The sequence below is a fragment of the Lepisosteus platostomus genome, chromosome 10 (assembly GCF_059453375.1).
Source record: "Lepisosteus platostomus isolate fLepPlt1 chromosome 10, fLepPlt1.hap1, whole genome shotgun sequence".
In the NCBI taxonomy this organism is placed as follows: Eukaryota; Metazoa; Chordata; class Actinopteri; order Semionotiformes; family Lepisosteidae; genus Lepisosteus; species Lepisosteus platostomus.
The window spans coordinates 39,197,989-39,220,908 of NC_142620.1; the positions used below are offsets into that span (position 1 = coordinate 39,197,989).

General features: G+C 36.2%; 1 protein-coding gene across 5 annotated transcripts in view; it reads right to left on the reverse strand.

Moving 5' to 3' along the window:
- Positions 1 to 22,920, reverse strand: part of LOC148653689 (serine/threonine-protein kinase PAK 3) — a 64,231-nt gene that overhangs the window by 18,107 nt on the left and 23,204 nt on the right. For 4 of the 5 annotated variants that reach the window (XM_088648957.1, XM_088648956.1, XM_088648955.1 and 1 more), the window contains 5 exons: positions 12,230 to 12,426; positions 9,970 to 10,070; positions 6,955 to 7,108; positions 6,242 to 6,279; positions 1,647 to 1,712 (listed from right to left, as the gene is read on the reverse strand). In XM_088648957.1, the coding sequence (XP_088505083.1) occupies positions 1,647 to 1,712; positions 6,242 to 6,279; positions 6,955 to 7,108; positions 9,970 to 10,070; positions 12,230 to 12,404 (534 nt within the window). In that variant the 5' untranslated portion in view covers positions 12,405 to 12,426. The remainder of the gene's footprint in view (positions 1 to 1,646; positions 1,713 to 6,241; positions 6,280 to 6,954; positions 7,109 to 9,969; positions 10,071 to 12,229; positions 12,427 to 22,920) is intronic. The other variant, XM_088648959.1, reaches the window with a different exon arrangement.

Sequence of the window (22,920 nt, forward strand, 5' to 3'; positions counted from 1 at the left end):
TTTGGTGGCCAGTTGATCCAAAGATCTCATCTGGTTGTATCTTGAAAGAAGATATCAGCTTCAATTCCAGGTTACCTTGTCACAGACTCCTGCACCCCTTTGTGCAAAACAGAGCCCCCTGTTTACAGTTTTAAATGCACATTCCCTTGGTTTCCACCTGTGTCCTATGGTTTTTTGTTTCGATGAAGAAAGAATGAAAATGGCTCATGCTTAACCAAAATTAAATCAAACATTTATGCCGCTTTGCACTGGAAATACAGAAATATACGCATTTATTTGAGATTCACCACATTAGCAAGCAGCAGAAAGCAAATCAGCCCAGTGCAAGCTAAAACATTCTAAGACAGAAAAGGCAACACCTCTGATACTGCAGCATTACCCAGCTCTCTGAAACACTAACGGCATCGGTTTTTGTTTCAGCTTTTTACTCAGCTCATTAAGAGCTGCTTTCTGAAGCAGTGATGCAGCTTAAGAGTCAGTATTGCTGTGTACACTGGAAGAGAGAACATGGTTGACAATTGACTACCTGCTTAGATCAGAAACCCAAGACGTTAGTGTGGAAAAGTGGAGCGGAGAACCACTGAGCTGACAAGCTAGCTTAAAAGCAGACCTACCAAACCATGTGTAGCAGATCTCATAGTAGGAGGGAGACACTCAAAGCATTGCATTGAGATACTGTATGTACTGGCCAAACCTGATGAATCTTTTTTTTTAAAATCAGACTTCATTTCTAATTCTCCTTAAAATTCATAACAAAAAACTTCCTACTTTCATCCACACCATTTACCTTGAAGCTTAAAGTTATTCATCTGCACTGCACTACTTGATATTTATTAAAGAAACAGCTTTCTATACATTTTTTTAGCAATTAATCATAATATCTTGATCTGCTGTGTACTCATTATGTCCTCTGAACTGGTCAAATTATTTTATTATAAAAAATAAAAATTTTGCAATACATTATAATGCATCTTCTACTTTATTAGCTTCATCTACTCACTTGTAATGCACTGTATGGTAAATGTACCTGAGAAAATGCAATACCACATTGCAGAAACATTACATTATGTGAGATTATTACATAAATCATGCTAATTATGGCAGATACAGTCACAAACTCTAGCTCTGATTGTGTCCATGGTAACATCGAATAAAAACAAAATCAACATCAAAAACCAAAGTAGTGGTTTGTTAAGTGCTTAATGTTTCACTTCAATTTCATCCTGGTGTGCTTGGAAATGAATGGAATACACAACCTGCTGCTGTAGGTCTTTGCTGTAATAGCAATTTATTTGTGTAAGCTAGGCCTGGTTTTAATCAAAACAATGTAGGAGGAAGCAAAATTGAAATTGGCAACAATCCAGATCTTTCTTTCCAATTCATTTTTCAAACATTCTTTCCAGCTCACTAATGTTTTTTTTTTCTTCTCAAGGAGACAAATGTCAGCTTAAAACATGATCTTATCTTACAGTTTGCCATTTAAAACACTTCATAGCAGCATTCCTTAAGGTGTGGCTCAAATAGTGCCTTCTCTGTTATTACTATTCGATTCCATTTAATGCAATCGGCTGGACATTATTTGGTAGGGGTGGATGGTTTTAAAGGTATATCTCTGTTTCATATAAATGTAGAAAGTGTGTCATTACCTTGTCATAAATTGCTGCGCTGAGGGTTCTAAGGGTAACTGGAGCCCCAGAGGACAGGAGACGAGTCTGGATATGAAGGTTGAGAACGGGAGGATTTATTGAACACAAACCGACACAACAAACAATAGCAAATGGCCTTCAGTGCCTTTTTTGTTTTTTGACAGTGCTACCCCAAATCTTCATCCCTAGAAATGTACTCTGCAAGAATTAGAACCACATCCTTTCATACAAAAATTGTATTAGGGTATAATTTCAAGAAAATCTTCAATAAATGCAATTTTCAGTATTATCGCAAATAACGTTTTGTTAGGTTCATTCGCAAAATCCTAAACTTTGAATCTGATTTGCCTTTAAGACAGTTTTGTCTTTGGAGCAGTTTTCATTACAGTTGGTAGGGATCAGAAAGTAATAAAACCCCTCAAACAACTTTTAAATGTGAGCTTATATTTTAATATTATGTTAGAGTGGATCCACCTTGAAGACATTTCAATGTCCAAAATAAAAGGATTTGTAGAAGAGTGCGAAGGAGGTTAACAGATGTGTGTCAAGTCCAGGAAAACGTTAGCCTATTTGTACAGTATCTTTACATTTGAACTCTTCTCTTAAATGTCACTCGTCCCCTGTGACCCCTGGCAGAGATCTTTCACAATAAAATCAGAATATGTGGCCTTTGGCTCATCTGGTTCTCCTTTCCATATATAGTCACAGAATGCATGCTATCATAAAAGCTATACAACCAATCTGTGCTTTGGAAAACAACAGGGGTGTAGTAATTGTCTTGGAAAAACACTTTTCCATGATGGAACTGCAGTATAAAAATCTACAAATTTCTTCTATCTATTTATTCATACATACAGACTGCCCTACAAAAACATTAGATAACTGTATGCTCAGGATGGGAATCCATCCTGTGCGAGGCACTGGAAATAACCAAGACAGTCTCATATTAATATGGACAATAATGTAATAGCAGACCAGTCCTTTCCCTCAATGGTGCAATTTGCTTTAAGAAAGAAGGATATTGGCTTCACGGCATAAGTAAGGTTGCTTCTGATAATAAGCTAAAGGCAAGACCAGGTTAATGTGTCAGTTTATACACATTACAGGATCTAGACAGTGCACAGGTGATAAAATGTTATTGAACTGCTACTCATACTGTTGGCACAATAACTTCAAGTATCCACAAAAATTAGTGAGTATCCAGAGTATCCAATAATATTAATGTCACAACATGGTACAGCTTTAATCAGCATTAGAGATTGCTCAACTTTTTAGCGTTGGTATACTCTAATATTTTGGTAGGGCAGTATATACTGTAAATGTATATTCAAACAAAATGAAGGCAGACACTATATATTGTTCTTACTAAAGAGGTTTATGGAACTCTGCATTTCTATAGAACATTTATGTTGTAGCGATGCTAACAATGCAATGCTTCACATTTTCAGCAATAAGCAGTGTCAAGCTGAATTTATTAGAAGCAGCTTCAGCAGCAAACTCAAAGACTTGCACATACTGTACAGTACAGTTAAAGCCAGTTGCTTGCTTGGTAGTGAAGGAATTAGTACATTACACTACAAAACATTGAGTGCACATTCAGCTCCAGAAAAAAACAACAACATAATAATGATGTTACATATCAGATTTAGTAACTCTGGAGTTTTGTGACTAAATATAAGTTTTTTTATGGTTGGTGCTGACCAGATGCTTCTAGATTATAGACAAACTTTTGCTTTTTCTTCTTACCTATTACAGTAATGTTAGCCAGTTTCATGTGGGTATTTTTATGACTATCTTTAATTATTTATTAAGTATGCTATGCAACCCAATTTTTTATACGCATTTTATGATTACTACATAGGCTATTTAGGATGAGATACACATTTACAATGCAAGCCAAACAAAACAGTCTAGTTATGAAGGTGAAAAAATAATATACTGTATCATTGTCAGCCAGAATAGCTAAACATTACTATAACATAGGTGTCACAATGGCCTTAACATATAGACAAGAATGAACATCACACTTCACCTTAAAAGCTGCAGGTATTATTTAAATGCAATGCTGGGATTTGCATTTTTCACAAAAGCACAAGAAAAGCTAAAAAAGTTTCAAAATAATGATGTATTATGTGACATTTAATTATGAAGCTAATAAAAGTTAAAGTATTTTTGTTTGGTGAATTGCAAACCCAGGGGATTGCTGTTTGGTGTATATTTGTTCCTTTTACATTCACCTTTAGCAGTGTGTACTTCTATGCATAGCCATTCAATCATTCTAACCCCCAACACATTCAGTACCAAGCCTGGCTGTAAAACTTAATTTGCTCTTGATCTATGGAAGGGCCAAGTGCATCACATCATACACCTGCTCCTGAAAAGCTAGTATCGAAGGAATGACTACAACAATTACAATCACACATATAATAAGCTACAAGCTTTAAACTGCAACTGCTTTGTTGTTTAACTGGTAAATAAATGCGCACATTGTATAGTGAGGATCCATTTTCCCCTTTTCTAAACGGTGAATTCCAATTTGCTCTGATTTTGACTTAATGAAAAAGTAGTTGTATCTATTGGTTGAAATTCATCTCACATCTGTACTTATTCTGACTTTTATTTGCATTTTAATGACATTTCTGCAATGATGGTCTTTTATTCTAAGCACGACCACGACATATCCAATGTTATTTAAAAAAAAGATGATGTACTAAATGGGACATCAGGTCAATTGCATTGTATTGTTTAATGCTGCATAGCCAGAAACACAGTTAATACAGGACACATTATGGTCTTCTGAAAGCTGCCACCCCAGTCTAAACAAGTTTTAAAGCAAGAGCAGGCCTCACTGCCCACGTTGTGCATTCAGGAACGTGGTTTTAATCAAATGTTAATCAATGTTAATCAATAATGTATGTTAATTAAACACTTGAAAGCACAAACACTGAGAGAATGAAAGTCCAAAAGAAAACAAAAATAGCAGACATGCAAAGCAATTGAATATCAGTCCAAAACACCTTGTTTCTTTGCCACTACAAACTAGAAGAATTGGATACCACCATTAACCAGACAATAATTACAAAGGGCTTTGTCATCTATGACAGACCAAGAGAGGTTTTTCTCCGCTACATTTTTAAAACACAAAATTTGAAATTATACCCATAAGGGGTTTGCAACATAAGCTTCATGAAATATTTTTCCATCTGTGCTGAATTTAAAAAAATGTGTTCACAATTGATTTATTTTTTTAGCTTTGAATAGGAAACAGACTTACCTGAACAGTTTGCAGATTAAAATCTTAAGAAGCTTAGGCCAGTTACCAGTGTGAATGCACGTTTTAAAAACATAATTCTGTTTTAAAGACAGAATATTACACTTGCTTTTCTTGAAAACAAAGTCTAATCTTGAACTACTAGTCACTCCCAAATGTTTTTGGTGGTTTAGAAACGTGTACTGACAATTTATTTTTTCTGTACAAGCCTGACTAAACATTAGTACTCTATAAAATATTAAAAATCTAGAAGAGTATCTATTTAATAGAAAAATCATGATGAAAATGATTGACTATATCTTATTGAAGCCTGGGTAGTATTACAGGCAGGTAGCATTTTATTTTCCTGCAGAACTTCCTGCAGTGCCAAATTCACACATTGTTACTGTTAGGTTCTTCATGTAATCAATTAAGAGTTTTTTTTTTCTGTAGAAGGCATATTTTAAAAATAAAATTGTATCCATTTATTTTAAACCCCAGACTCTTAGTTTAGAGAACCAATCCAGATAAAATAACTCCAATTTCCTGCAATGCTGTTTCTTCTTAAATTGTCTAAGGGGAAATACATGGCTTTTATTTAAAAAAAAAACACTTTCAGTAAAAACATGTTCAGAAGCATTATTTTCTTTCTGGCATTAAAAACACAGTGCTAAATCACAGGGCTTGTATGCCAAAAAATAATGAAATACGAAAAAATGTAATCTGTAAAGCTAGCATTCTATGAAATGTAAAAAGAAAACTGTAAAAGTTTGATATTTGATATTTCAAATGAGAATAAGAACTGCAAGGAAAAAGTACAAATTTTGAACCTTCAAAGGGAACGTACAATTAATTAATTGTACAATATACTGTCCATGAAGTTGTCTATTGTCTCTATAATCTTGGGAGATGTTAAAATTGGAAACAAGCACTCATATCATAATGTGATGTCATAAAATAATTAAAAATAGTCCTTTTAACTCATTTTTGTGTGTTCAGATCTCAGTTAATTAGCTTTCATCTAAAACTGTTTCCACCTTTTCAGGCTCCTTGTTGTTCACTGATCTGATTAAAGCAGATAATTATTTAAGACAATCTGATTAAATAAATTACTGAATTTTCTAAAAGGTATTGCTTTCTATGATTCGTTTTTAGACTTTTTTATGATTGCTTAGTAAATGAATATGTTTCAAAACCTATCCAGTTTATCCATCTCTGCTTCACGACAGTCATTTATTCATCACTATTCTTGTAAAATGTTATTAGTGTATCAAATGCTATTTTTCAAAAATGAAATCCCAAACAGAGGGTAAGCTTTCATTTTATGAAAACCAAGATCACTTACCAGAGCATTGGGTGCTATGTAACCATGTGCTGATTTGTCTGAAAAAGAAATTGGCAATTATTTAAATAAAATATTGGTCCCTATTCTCTGCTTATGTGTGCTTACTCTGACAGCAAGAGTTTTGTCTTTTCCAATGCCCTTGCTCCTATAATAAACTTGATTTTAATTTCAATTTTAGTTGAAGGAGCTGTTTAACTTTCATGTTATCTAAAGACCAAACCTCTCTGCAAATTCAAAAGAGTACAATTGAAGAATCTTTTTAAATTGGTACTTACAATATGTGACTTGTACTGTACTATCTAACATAAAGAATATACTTTCTAACATAAAGCTAAATAAACACTTTAAGATGATTATCATTATTATCTGGAGAGCAAATGTAAGTTGTTACATTTATTTAATAAATCCCTGCCCTCATCCTCAACCATTTTCATTCTTTTAGTCACATAGAGATATAAGTAGAAGATAATGTAACCTAAACCACTGTGTACTGTGTAAAGTATGCTTTCAGGCATACATTTTTCAATGGCCTAGAATTAGAAATTTTAAACCACACTGAAATTCAAAGCCTACTGTAGTTGAAAAACTCACTATCCACAACATGCTAAGTACTATATGAATACTAAAAGACAATCACATATATAATATATATAATCACAGTATACTGTATATAATAATGATGATGAATCCATTATAAAGATCCTGTCTCTCACCTCCAGAAGTAAAGCTCATGTACTTCTGGTTGTTCACTGTCTCTTTGGAATCATAGAACTTGAGAACATCCAGCACAGCCTGTGGGTTCTTCTTCTGTTCCAGTTTGGTAATGTTGGAGGTCTGGAGTAACCGAGCCCACTGCTCAGGAATTCCCTGTGGAAAAACAAGGTCCATTTGTCTTTCAAATCCAATTACAATCTTTTTATCTAAAACAGATACAGTATGTGGTTCAAATGCATGATCCCATTTCACTCACACAGCTCTGAATTCAGTGCAATTCATTTTCCTTAGCAATACATAATATGCCACTCAGATGAGCCCAGGCTTTGCTTGCAATATTAACAAGAAGTGGCAGATACTGCTTGTTGAACAACTGTGACTCAACAAGATCATTTTAACAACAAGAAAACTGGGAAATGTCTGCAGGAGCCAATCGGCCTGTCATTTCTAAAACATTTCACCCTTCTTAGATGTTCCCCAAATTCAAACACAATAGCTATCTCTTTTCACACCTGGTTCAAGGCAGCCATCCCTGCTCCCGGATAACGTAAAGCATCAGTTTCTAAGCATGTTTGTACTAATGCAAAATATCTTCAATAACAATAGTATTAGAAAAGATCTTTATACAAACATGAATTGAAGACTGTGTATTTTCTCCATCACAATAATGAAAGCATTTTTCATTTCCATTTGAATTTTGTTTCACATTTTAATTTTCACATAAGAGTGTTATTTATGTGACCTTTCAGCTTTCTTGCTTTGAGAAAATGTCCACATTTCTTTATTCTTTCCCATTTTTAATATTCAGTCATCATTGCATTCATCAAACACTTATGGAAATGTAAACAGATTGTAATGTATTTCTTCATGTTCAAAAAACATTATCTAACACTGTGCTTATTGTAAAGTACTGTATATTATATTCATATATATTAAAATATCCTGAAATGTCCTGCTTCCAGGGTTTTGAACAACCAACACAAATACAGTAGATTGTTAAAGGTGACATAAATAAAATTGAAGGCTTTTTCATAATCAGCCAGAGACTCTGCATGGACCAGATAAACAATTGGAAATTGTTTCAAGACTTTAGCAGATGCAAACATTCATATCCATATTCTCCACAACTTCCCTCTGAATCGAATATGGTTTGCTATTAAATTAAACAGAACACAGCATCCTTTATACTTAGCAAATAAGTAAAGCTTTCCTTTCAATAAATCAGTAGTTACAGTATCTTTCATTTAAAATTGAGTCAACTGTTGATTGATTTGAATGGAGCTGTACGTGAGTAAAAAAGGAGATGAACAGTATAATCAAAACTGGGAGTGAAGCTTCCCTATCTTCATTTTCTCCATATCTGAGTAGTTATTGTTAGAAATTGTTAAAATTAAACAGCTGAGACCATAATGGTAAGGCTATATACATAAAGGATTCATGTATACTTTGTTTAGAATACTCACTACTATCCATTGCCTTGTCTTAAAGGAATTATCAAAGATAAAGGACAAGGCAATGGAAATTCATACTTTAACACATATTCAAAACCCATGTACTTTTTTCAAAGCTTTGAGTAATCACACACTGATGGTCATAGTCTTGTAATCTACTTACACTAAGTTCACTCAGAAAAGGGGGAATTCTTTGTTTCTCTTACATATGGGACTAGTCTTAATGAAATATAATAAATGAAGCTTGCCATTTCAATGTATTTAGCCATTAATAAGCTCAGTCCGTAATCATACAGAACATATATTACACACTCTGGGTAACATATGGCTTGACTTGCATAAATGTAACTTTACATAAACCTCCTCCACCTGTCTAGAAGGTTTCCAGTTCAAATCCCACAGCTGGCAGAGGAACCTTACTCTGTTGAGCCCCTGAGCAAGGCCCTTAACCCTAACTGCTCCAGGGGCACAGGATAAATGGCTGACCCTGCGCTCTGACCCCAAGCTTCTCTTTCCCTGTCTATGTGCCTGTGTGTCTCATGGAGAGCAAGCTGGGGTATGTGAAAAGACAAATTCCTAATGCAATAAATTGTTTATGGCTAATCAAGTGATCTTACATGAGTTGGAATTCAGTTGAGCTAAGCAGAGTTTACATCGAATGTGTAAAGAGCAAGTACTGAGGGAAGTTCTTTCCACGGATTAATAGCATGAGGTAAACATAAAGTGGTCTACACCAGTATATAAAGGACTGCATTTTAATGTTCCGTCTCACTTTCTTTACACACTTGTGTGGAAAATGCAGTGTACTGTATAATCTTGTGCTTTTCGTTGAAAAATTAAATTAACCTGTATTGCAAGTATGTTAGAGGACTAACCAAGTGATTTTATTATTTTTATTTTTTACCTTGCATTTTATTTTTGTTTAATTACTGCAAAGTACAGTCACGGTAATGTCAAGTATGAATTCAAGATCATTATCTTTCAATTATTTTTGCAATATTGTATATTTTAAGTGTACAGTACACTATATGGTGTTTAATTATTGTACTTTTTTAATTCAGTCTTATATCATTTCACTTCGCCTGTAAAAACATGGGAAAGTTTATTTTCTTTCTCTCTATCTCATGGCCTGCTAGCTGCTGCTACATTCTGTCTCTTGCTCTCTTCCCTCTCTGTGATCAGCACACATACAGTTCCATTAAAGGACAATAAACCCCAGTGAGCCTGCTCCAACACCCCTCCTTCCTCACTCGCTGACATAGCTAGGGAAAATGAGGGAGGATCACCGTAATATTATGAATGGCAGTTCTCTATGTGAATTCTCACAATGGCTAAGTTGGGCTTAAGTAAAATTCAGACTAAGTAAAGAGATGTGGAACCCAGCCCTACACTACCCATGGAGTGGGTGTATTGAAATCCAGGCTAACGGTACTCAAAAGCATGACAGGCCTTAGGAAACTACTTTATCCTGGTTGTTATAATGAACTAAATGAGAATTACAAGAACCAAGACCTCATAGTAATGTACTGTTGGAAATTCATAGTGAAAGGTTAGGTTACTTACTGTGAATTCTCCTGTTACTGCATCAAAGCCAACATGAATTGTGTGCTCAAAGTCAGAAGGAAGTGATATTTCAGGACGTTCCTTCTCTTTCTTCTTATTAGCTAAAAAAATGACAAAACAATATTTAAAATGTTAGAGGGCAGCTAACTTGACTGGGTGATACTGTATGTATTACAGTTGAATGTATATTGGTCAGATTCAAGTGATTTAGATTTGTATTTGAAAATTTGAAAATGTTTTAAAACTAAACAAACACTGCTTTAATGGCCTTAGAAGAAAGGCTTAGAAAAAAGTGGCTTTCTTCTTTGCATTTTTTAAATGTTTTTAGCTTGCATATCTAGGGGGCATGAGTAATTTTGCCAAATTGTTCAATCTAAAAAGACTGATAAACAGAATAAAGCACTTAGAAATGTTTCCTTTTAGTGTACTGTATACTCCATTATAGGAGAGGACATGGCCAAATAATGTTATATTGACCATGAAGTTTTTTTTTTGCCTACCCAAGGTTACCTTAAACTTGTACTTTTTATTAATGCCAAAATGTACTAGGAACAACACAATGTTTTAAAAAGCTTATAAAGAATGAATCAAATCCATTCTTGAGTTTCCCATCCATGTGGTCAGCAGGTTTTAATGAAAAAGTGTTTTCTCCTTTCTTGACAAGTGACTTAGAATAAATATCTATTTAGGAACTGATCTTAAAAGGTTTCCACAGTTATAAACCTGAATGAACACAACATTGCTTTGTGTCCAATTTTCTAAAAAAGAGAGAAAGCCTTATTCTACAGTACTTAATAATTTTTCCATTATCTTTACTAATTGAAAATGTATATCTCTTTTAAAATATCCTTGCAAAGTAGTTTCAATTTCAATGTCAACATTATATTAAGAAGAAGAAACATTTTATGTACGGAATTACTTTAAAAGTAATTTACAGAAATTACTCAAAGAAATTCTCAAAGTGCTTTACAGAATGAGAGGAGACATCAGAATTACACAGTTACAAATAGGGTTTGGAATACAGTAGGAAAGCAAAGGGGCAGACACATAACCAGTTAAATATAAGAGCTCAGAACTCTCTGATATCCTTAGGGATATAATTCTAGACCTTTGGAGCATAGCAATAGAGTGTAGATGGGCATGGGGAACAGATGGGAGACCAGAATCAGATGAACGAAGGGTGCGAGGTGGAGAGCAGGATGATAGTAGCTCAGACCAGTCACCAGTCTCAGGGGATACTGCAGTTATTTTAAGCCATTGGTACTTAAAATAAGGACTCATTGTTATGACCAACAGGGCAAGGTTAGAGAAGCAGGATTTAAATCAATTGGTGGGAATAGGATCTAATAGACAGGTGTTGGATTTCATACTTGATACCAATTTACTAAGGCATGTGACATCAAGTAGAGAAATGAACCAGCAAAACTAAGCCATCAGGGAGCAGGTGTGGTGGTAGCATGTGTTATGGAGATAATGCGATGCCAGTCATTGTCAACCTTGGAGCTAAAGTTGGGCTAAGGCAGGTAATGTGGTGGGGCAGCTTGCCTTAAGCAATGGAGAACAAGTGTCTAGGATTATTATGGTTGTTCTCAACACTGTGGGAGAACTGGATCTAACAGACTCTATTATATACTTTGCACCCTTGTATTCTGTCAAGTATTCTATCTCAGAAAATGTACATTATGGGCAGAAAGATGCCACCTATGTTTTAGTTTGCAGAAAACTGTCTTTATTGAATGCAGCTGGTCAGTAAGACCATATTTGTGAGGTAGAGCAAAAAAGAACATCCATACTATATTCAGGTCACAGAGGAATATCAAAGATTAAGGGAACTGAATCTTCTAAGCCCATAAGAGAAAATCACATAGAAAATGGTGTTTCAGGTGTTATAAATCCTGTAAAGTGTTGGCAAAAACAATGAAGGAAAGATTTTCCAAAATCAGCAATACTACAAATACTTCCTTCAGAAGGAGTCATTGGAGTCTGGTATAAACTCCCTTGCTATTTAGTTGCGGCTGATTCTGTAGGATCCTTTAAGACAAACCTTAATGGAATTATTAGACCGGTAGGCTACTACAAATCAAACAAAGAATATGTACCACAAAGCTTCTTTTCTTTTCATAACTTACTATTGTTTTTCTTAAAACACTATATTAATTTAGTTTATCTTTACAAGGTAACGCAGCTAAGTCCAAACAAGCACTGTGGTGCCATGCAGTGTGATTGAGGCCTGGTTATAGTGCTACTTCTGCGCCCTTACTTTTATCACCTCCTCCAGGGAAGATAGAACGGAGTCGGGCCTTCTTGTTCTTCTCTTCTGGAGCCATTGGGAGAGGTTTAGAGCTGTGGTTTGCTGAGGAAGAGTCTCTATTGTTACTGTTCATTCTCAAGGGGGGGGCTGGCGGTTTCTCTTCAATATCGACACTATCGGACATCTTTAGCAGCACTCACAATGGCCTGTAAGCAGAGTTTCAAAAGAAAATTAATGTTAGAGTACTGCAGGCATTTCTTTAATGGCACCAACATATTTATGTGAATAATGCACATTTGGAAGATGCATGTAATGCTTTTCGAAAAGAGGAACTTCACGTAGCTCAGGCATTCTGCACTTCGGATAGAAATATACAAAAACATATTCCACACATACTGTATCATTCACCACATTTCAAACTTTAACAGCATGACTAAGAAGTGTTATGTAAATGTTATTATTTTACTCATGCTTTTCATATTTTTCACATTCAACATGACATGCATCAGGCATGTGACTACTGTAACAGGTCTCACAGAACATGAGACTATTACAGTGACTTAACCCTCTTAGCTAATCCTACATCACATTTTTTCGTGCAGCTGACTTCACAGCTATTGGAGGGCAGGCTGTGCAGCAGGAAGCTCAGAGCAATCATGAGAACAGTGTGAAATCTGCACATTACAACCCTACATATTCAAACTAACAATGTAGTTTTTCATGTGCAAATCTACCTTACATAGAACTCTTCTATCCCTCTTAACAAGCTCGCGGATAAAGCATTTCATTGGTGACAACACCGCTGTCTGCTGTACTGTCTGTGCATAGATAAATAAACCTTGATTGATTGACTGAAATAAAATTTAACCATTGGGAGCTGAACTATTTATTATTGCATACATTCAAAATGTACATTTTTATAGACACACAGTTTATTATACTTGTACATCAAAATATATTTTATATCACAAATGATATATTCCACTACTACAAAGAACCTCGGTGCTCAAACCATATTTCCATAGCGTGCTTCTGTCATCTTTTCTAAATAACATCTCAAGACGTGTCCATTTAATAACAAATTTCAGTCAACTTCTTATCCAAATCCTTGATGTTTGAACGCTGTACTTCTTCAGATGTCTCCTATCTTGTCTCCCTACAAATGCAACCCAGCCTCTCAGATTCATTCGAAATTCTACTGCTTGTTCATTATTCCCTCTGCTTCATTTTCCCCTTGCAGCCATCCTCTTTGCAGGACCACGTTTTCCAGTTCAGAACTTGAATTTCAAGTCCTGCTTCTTACCCACAGCTTCCTTCATCACTTCCCCCTCTCCTGTCTCCTTCCATCATTTTCATTATTTTCTTTCACGCCCCCTGCACTCAGCCTCTGCTGCTTGCTTTGTCGCCTCTCTGCTTTAATTTCCTCGCCTGCCCCCCGTATCCGCTCATTCTCCTCTGTGTTTCGCTGCGATGGAATAAGATACCTTGAAACTTTCTGCACTGTTCTGATCACCTTTCAGTGCTTCTCCTGTGGCCTTGGATAAATGTGTCAACAAAGTAAATGATTAATTATCATTAAAAACATCATATATTTCATTGGATCTTTTAGTCTTGCATCAAGCATCTTCTGTGTGTAAACTCATAACTAGATTTGGTTTTAGGGGGAAGAAGCACACAAGCCATTAATCCAAAGGGTTAATTATAAGGTGGTGCTCCCATCCACTCCCATGCTCCCATTCAGTTTCAGAAATGGCATGAAGCCTCACCTCTTTGCCTTTAGGAGGAGTAAATCCTCAGCATCCATGTAAAATCTACAATTACACAAGGAGATCTAGCTCCACATGTTGCCCTCTAACACCTTTAATATTGTTTTTCCTTTAAGCCAAGAGTAATTAAAGATGTTTCTATAGCTGTGCAGTTACCGAAATCAGTTTCCTTGAGGCATGAAATTACTGAGAATGACAGAATAAAACATAAATACAGCATGCTGCTGGGAACTGAAGATACTGCACACTCACTTTCATTCTCTAAAAAACTTAAGGTGCATACCCATACTGTTGAAATCCTCCGACAATGTACAGTAGGTCATTTTACTGAAAAAACGCATTTAAAAAGTATGTTTTTAAAAAGTGTGGTAAACTTCAAAAACAAGCAGAGTACACCCAAAGTTAACGCAGTCTGGTATATCTGTTGTACAGTCTGTCAGAACAACCTGTTATATCAGCTGCATATATTAATTAAAACAATAAGAAAACATGTCTGACTTAAATCAGAGAAAAAGCTAAATAAAATGTGTAAATTCCAGACAAAATAATATACAGTATTTAGATCTTACAACTACTCCAGTCAAAAATAATTTTATTACATGTCATGTTTTGGTCTTTTAAAGGACTCAGATTTATTGATTTATTTATCCCGTCCTTCGGATAAAATCCCAGGGCGTTTCTCAAAAAGAGTAGGGGTGTAACCCCGGCGTCCTGGCCAAATTTACCATTGGCCCTTACCAATCATGGCCTCCTAATAATCCCCATTTATGAATTGGTTTAATTACTCTGCTCTCCTCCCCACTGATAGCTGATGTGTGGTGAGCGTTCTGGCGCACTATGGCTGCCGTTGCATCATCCAGGTGAATGCTGCACATTGGTGGTGGTGGAGGGGAGTCCACATTACCTGTAAAGCGCTTTGAGTGGAGTGTCCAGAAAAGCGCTATATAAGTGTAAGCAATTATTATTATTATTATTATTATTATTATTATTATTATTATTATTATTATTATTATTATTATTATTTATTAAATGATAGATCTATTTTGTTGATAGAAATTGAATGAGTAGGAAACATAACTACAGAATGAGTACAGGTTTATTCTATGCCGAAAAGAGAACAAAAGAAGCACAATGTTTCGGCTGTGGAGCCTTCTTCGGGTGTGAGAAGAAGGCTGCTGAAGAAGGCTCCACTGCCTAAACAGTGTGCTTCTTTTCTTCTCCCTCCAGCATGGAATAAACCTTTACTTGTTCTTTTGCAGCCTACGCATGGTGACGCAGCTACCTGCAGTACTTGAACTACCTACAGAACTCTGTGAAAGAAGCCATTAGAATTATTCATAACTATTTGTTTTTGCAATTCAACAATTCAGTTGAATAAAAGTGTTATTCACTTTTTATATAAATGTACAATGTTTTAGGAAACTGTGTCTATGAACATTTTCTTTTTTTGCTATTTTTGCATGTGTTTTTTTTGTTATTGTTGTATGTGTTTGACCAAAGTTAATCATTCCATAAAAACAACAGTTCTTGATAACTAGCATGCAATATTACACTAGCCAACATGTTCTGAATGTATCTCCTTTCTAAGGAAAATACCCTCACCCCTCTTTCAAACGTAATTTTAAATGTTTGACACATTCATTTAAACCACAGCTTATGTACTGTAAGGCTGTAACCACCTAAATACATAACGGGTCTTAACATTGATAACATCTTTAGAAGGCAAGCTACAAACCCAATCTAATGGGAAAAGAACTATATGCTCTCATCAGTTAGTATTCAATTTCTATGATAAATGGAGAGAAAGACCTGAAAAATCAAATCTGAAAAGCAAAACTATAGCTGTTTTATTGAAAAATGATTTGTTTCAAGAAAGTAGACTGCTCGTTCTTTTCCCATTCTTATCAGCGTTTATGTGAGAATTATGTTATATACTGTAGTGTAATTTCTTCCCACGTATGGAATTGAATGAAAAATTATCTTCTAATTCTTACTTATGCTTACATACAGTAGCATAACAATAGGCTACAAAGACATTTTGCTTACAATAGCTGCAAAACATTTCCTAACCCAAAAGTTTGTATTTCTGTAAGAAATACCTATTTCACATGCCACCTGATTGTAATTGATTTAAACCATCGTGACAGTGCACACCTGTACAGTAATATAGCTAGATCTATCTGGCTAGCAATTTGGCATATCTGAAAGAGCAAGTGCACCTTCGAAGTGTTGCATAAAAATAACAGATGAAAAAGTACTGCAAAACTATGATTAAGTGCACCTTTGTTGTGTGTGACAGCAGTCTTGTTACAACATGGCTGGATACTGCTGCAGAGGTGATGATTGGACTAAACCCAGGTGCAAAAGCCTGGAGAGTCAAGGAGACGTTTAAAGAGATACGATTCGTTGGAGATCGAGCGCTCTGGTACGGAGGGAAAGTGAAATGAAAGTGAGTGCTAATGGAATAATAGATAACTGACTGGCAGTTCTTAATTAGAAATACTGTCCAGTGGAGCAAGGATAGCCCTGGATGGTCAGCTAAGAAAGGGTGAAGATAATTGCTGTGGAACCCTGGTATTCTGGACAGCTGTCCCTGTATTGAAGTTGGAAAATTGATGGAAGGTGAGGGAAAGCTGACAGCTGTCTCGGCTCCAGGGTAGACAAGCAGCACAGGAAATCTGCTGAAGATTCAGCCCACAACAACATAAGAGCTCAGGGTGCATGACGGCAGTTCAGCCAGGGAGTCAGTGACAGGAAGTGGAATAATGATGAAGTACTGTACCACAACAGAGGTGCCACAGCATTATAGACAGAAAAGGCAAGAATTGAATAATTAGAATCATGAATACTAATTAGAATGAATCCCCTGAAAGAGCATCCAGTCTGAGTGGCAAGCCCTGGAAAACCGTGAATCATAGTGAGAATGGTCTCTTCTAAATTAACTTTGTGTGTATAACTTTGATTCTTGCCACTTCTTTGGTCTTGTTGAGATTTGCGACTGACAGCATACAGTAAATATTAAAACCTGGAGTCTTGGCAAAAGTATTACAGTAAGTATGGTATAACGGTAAATAGCATCTCTATAAAGAAGTATATTTTGCTTTTTTTGACAATTACTGAATTCAAGCTATAAATAATGAAAGGTCCAGCCCAGTTGTGACAATTTGATTGTGAGAGAGTTGGAGCTCTTTCACAGTACTGTGTGACTCCTATTCTTTTTGTCAACAAGCTTGAACACAGAATCTGAAGTGTTTTGTGGACACCAGAACTCTAGGAGATATGACATGTACAGTAGATTGTTTTACATTATTGAAACTTGTTTTTCCTTTTCAACTTTTTGTATAACTGACTAAATCAGATTTCTTCCTACTTTTAAAGTATGAAATGCATGTTGAAGTGCTTTCAAGTTATCACTAAAAAAATAATTCTCAATGCTTTTGTACCTCTGGCATTTTGTTTTCCAACAAAATGGTTACACTGTGGGAAAGCAAACACTCATCCCAAAAAGTCCTTTCAAAAGTCCTTCAGTCCTTTCAACCTATTAAAGAGAAATTGTCTCCTCTTTTCAGCATTGTTTGATCCATTGTCTTCCCAAACAGCAGAAGACATTTTGGGGACTGTTGGGGCATGCATTTGGTTAGCAATAATAGCTGACAATGTTAGCCTACAGTGTGAGTTTCCAATGCACAATTACAAAGGTTTTGGATAGGAAGAGATTTTGTAGAGCTTCTTGTTTAAACTATTAAAGTCCCTTGTTATTACAGCTGCAGTCTTTTCAAAATGGCTCTTGGTATTTCAAGGAAAGCAATCCTTAGAAGACAACAACATGCTTTCAATCTACTACACACCACAAAGACCAGAAGGAGGTTTCTAAAGGATGTGACCACTTATATGGAACATGCAGTTGATGTTTCAGTACATTTTGATAGTTATGCTGGTTGCCTTTTTTACAAAGTCAGAATTGTTTTCTGTTTTAAGTGGTAAAGCGCAAAAGAAAAACATAGAAGTCTTAGCATGTTGATGTGTAATGGAAAATGGTTGTGTTTAATGGGGGCATAAAAAGGTCTGCATCTAACAGAAAGGGAAACACAAGGTATTTATAGTGTACTTCAGGTTATGTCATTTTACAGAGCAGTTTATCATTTGCATGCACCTACTGTAGATACTGAACATTAATAAATCAAGTTTTAGGGTCTCATCAAATCTGTTATGCTAGACAACCCTTGTCAAGGAAGTCATAAATTCCTGTAAGAACTGGGAATCAGCAAAAAAACATCATCACTGGACTGTTGCAGTACTTTTAAATCAGACTAAGAAACTCCAAAGTTGCTAATCACTGATTTTTCATCTTAACTGCAAAACAGAATTATCCAGCCATTATATCAATCCCCTTTCTAACAATTGGACAAGTTATTAATATAACACAACATAGACATGTTATTTCTAACAGTGTGCGTGTTATTATTGCCCACAGTGTTGTATTTTCCAGTTTGGTTGTCTTGTTTTATCAACTATTGATATTTAATCAATTCAATTTTATTTTTAAATAATATTGTAATATTATACAATTATCAGTGTGTTTTGTGGTTAGAAATTAGATCATGCTTTGCAAGTGATTTTTTTAATCTACTCAGTAAATTTAACATAACACATATAAGGAAGTAGTGTAGAGCAGCTTGTGAACAAACTGAAATACTGTACTAAGTAGTTCAGAACTACTGTAAAGTAATTATCTAAAGTACAGTGCATACAGTACAGTACTATGCACAAATTAGTACCTTTAGGAGTTTTGTAAGGGAATCTGAGATTTCTTTCAATCATCAAATGTCTTCTTTAGATACGATCCCCCTCTGATAGGCACAGGTCAAAGTTTCACATGAGAAGACATTAAAATAAAAAAACAATGCACTTCAAAGATAAACTAAACAGAAGGTATAGACTACGCCAGGTAAACTGAGCTCTTTGTGTGGTTTGAGAAAGACAAAAGTATTGTGTTTTGCAGTAGTAGTAAGAGGGGTGTGTGTGTAATGCTTGAGCCCTGGTAGCTGCTGTTTCCAGTTCCTGTACACACCATAGCCAGGGGTCAAAGTTAAATCAATCTACCAATCGTCCCGTTCCCATGGTAACACAGTTGGGCAGGTTGTCAATACCACCAACAGCACTTATCTTGCTCCCTGCAAGGCATTTATTCAGTGGCATTGCAGTGTTTGTCTTAGCATTTGTTCTGTGCTTGGTTCTCTTGTCCTTGAATAATCCCTCATGTTTGGAATTTCTCCACGGCTTGACTCTTTGCTTGTTCCCTACATTATGATGTTTAGATTCTCCCCGATTTTTGGTGCATGTCTTGTGTTCGACCTGGATCGCCTGACTTTATGAACCCTCTCCAGTGTTGTTGCCTGTTTTTATGACCTCATTTGCTCTCCCCCAGGTGCTTTTGTTTGTTTCCACCTCAGTGGCATACCTGCAGCTCTACGACCTCTGTTTGGCCACCTGCCCGCACAGGTGTGTGGCTGCCAGATGCACTCCCTCACTTTCTGTTTGCTCCACACACCACTGCAGCCTGCTATTGGCTCTCCCTAGTTCACCTCTTGTCTCTTGCATCAGGATCAATCACCAGCCCTGGACCATGGCATACTGGTGCATAGCAGCTGTATTGCTGGTTTTGCTTATTTTTCAGGTGGTTGTTCTTTATATTATGCTGGAAAAAAAGTAATCTTGTATGCAAGAGCTACAAGGGTATACTTCAGCTTTTGACAAAACAGTCACTTAACATGGTTTCACCATGAAAACACGTCCGAACTATGATCAGGGTTATAAATCATTGCCACCTGAAGAATAATCCAAACAACAGTGCTTGAAAGTGAGAAAAGTGCACTCCCAATTTCATTAAAGGACAAAACAAAGCTTTGTCCAGAACTCTATAACTGAGAAATGGGCCAGAGTGGTTCTGTATATCTGCATTTTAGAAAGGGATGATAAAAAAATAATAAATATGCTAAGTTTTGATCAACTTAGCTTATGATAGCTTCCATTTAGTAGAGAGTTATCAACTTGGAAGAATTCTATAATAGAGCAAATTAGATGCTATGCTCCTTAAGGACCACTTAGTTTTTTACCGTAGGTTGCCATAAATCACCAGCTTCAGAACAAGGAAAGGCTTCAAAATGTCCAGTAAAGCATATAATGAGTTCAATTTAGTAATTAAGGGTTAAATTAGAAAGACAACTAGAAACCTTTTCCCCCCAGGCCAGAATGTTTGCACTTCTTTCTGGATTTAGGGTTCCCTATTGAACCTGCAGATCAAAATAAACTACAGTACATTCAAATAAATATGTCCCTCTATGTATACATGCATTTTAAGAAAAATAAAATATACAGATTTTGCATATTAACTAAATGTTTTGACATAATTTTGATTGTTTGAGCAGTCGTGGCTGTGATACACTAAAGTGACTAACTGTTGCATATGTACATAGTTATAATAATAATAATAATAATTGCTTACACTTATATAGCGCTTTTCTGGACACTCCACTCAAAGCGCTTTACAGGTAATGGGGACTCCCCTCCACCACCACCAATGTGCAGCATCCACCTGGATGATGCGACGGCAGCCATAGTGCGCCAGAACGCTCACCACACATCAGCTATCAGTGGGGAGGAGAGCAGAGTAATGTAGCCAATTCATAGAGGGGGATTATTAGGAGGCCATGATTAGTAAGGGCCAATTGGAAATTTGGCCAGGACACCGGGGTACACCCCTACTCTTTTCGAGAAGAGCCCTGGGATTTTTAATGACCACAGAGAGTCAGGACCTCGGTTTTACGTCTCATCCGAAGGACGGCGCCTGTTTACAGTATAGTGTCCCCATCACTATACTGGGGCATTAGGACCCACATGGACCACAGGGTGAGCGCCCCCTGCTGGCCCCACTAACACCTCTTCCAGCAGCAACCTTAGTTTTTCCCAGGAGGTCTCCCATCCAGGTACTGACCAGGCTCACACCTGCTTAGCTTCAGTGGGTTGCCAGTTGTGAGTTGCAGGGTGATATGGCTGCTTATCTAACCTGTTTAATGTTGCAAAGTGAAACTCAGGAAGGAAAAACAAAAAAAGGAACCATGCTCATCCAGAGATCAATAACTTTTACTGTTAGATTAGAAAAAGCCATCTTTTGCAATGAATCAAAGTTCTATGTAGACCATTTTGATTGATGCTAGTAAGTGTGTACAAACAGAATAGTACTTTGATTGATAGCAAGCTGACTGCATGATACTACCCTGATCAAATCCTGGGACCTCTCTAGCTGCCCATCCTCTGGGCTCATCCTGATGTGACAACACTCCAGCAGGACAATGGTAGTCCTCATGCTGCTCCTGTAACAATGGCCTTCTTGCCAAAGGAGAGTGTCACAGCTATGCCATGGATGCCAGACATGAGTGCCAGTGAACATTTGTGGAGTGAGTTTGGATGTTGTGTGTCTTCGAGGGCTCAGAGACCAGTGAAAAGGCATATGATTGCCCAGGCACAACAAGAGGTATGGGACTAAATCTACCAGATACTGTAGCATCTGCAAACATTGCAGATCTGCACCATACAGTATATTGCTTCTAGCAGTAGCTACACATGCTAATAGCCTGTTAATTTCACAGTAGACCCCCTGTTGATTAACCCTGTTGATGACAGGTTGTTTGGCAATGTTACTTGGCATAATAAACTTTCATTGCACCTGGTAAAAAAAAGATTAATTCTTCAGTTTATATCCCTGTGAATAACTTTAATTTAAATGCATTAATTTGCTTCTATTGCAATTATAAAATATGTTGATGCTCAAGAAAGTAAAAAATCTCTTTATTAGACAATATTTTCAATGTGCATTTTTTTTATTTTACAGATAAAGGTGGAGTAAGAAACTTTTTATATATTGAATAAGGAAATAGTGCTAAACATTTAAGTTATTTTTTAATTGTCTTTATTTTTTTCTTTATTATTACTAGATGAAAGGTGCTAAACTCTCAAACCACAAATGAAGGAAAAGATTACATTATTTGATAACACACAGGTTTAATACAACAGCAATGTGTTCAAGATCTACAGTATACACTATATACATGTGTTCAAGATATAAGTAACAAGTACCGGTTGGTCTGGTATTATAGCTAAAGTGTCTTTTTTTTGGTAATAGCCTATCCCAGAAGCATAGAGTGCAAGGAGGAATTAGACTCTGAACAGATAGGCTCTAGTCTATTGTGGTGAATACACACAGGGAGACAATTTAAAGACACCTGTTCCTTAACTGACATTCAGTCTTTGAAACCTGATGGGAAACCAGAGCATTCTGAGAAAATTCCATGGGCTCTGGGAGCCACACCACTGCAAGGCAGCAATGTTAACCACTGTGCGACTGTTCCACCCTAATTACAGTATATAACAAATTTAACATGTAAATGTTTCAATACTTTACACATTTCTGTGAGAAACTTATCAATTTTTAGTATATGGAAAACATGAAAGGTTAAAAAAATTACAAGCCTGGCTAGAACTAGAGGGTTGTGATTGGAGTAATGAAAATGTTTGAAGGGCTACACTGTGCCAGGAATAGCAGTAAAAACAAGGCCTTCATTAGGGTGGCACAGGTGAGCTGCCAAAAGGACTTCAGATGGTAAAGGCTTGTTTGCAAATGAACTTCAATCCATGTAATGAAAGTGGAAAAATAATGCTTGCAAGATGCTCTGGTCAATGCTGTTATAAAAACATATTTCACAATCGGAGGTAGAACCACAGTATAACTCTTTCAAAGCTAAAGCAAAAAGTTACAGTACATAATATGAAAATACATAATAGAAAATACTAAGAACTTTTTGGTCAATAAGCAAACCTTCCTATTCACTGAACTGTATCAAAGTCATACAGTACCATTTGTGTATTCATAATAAA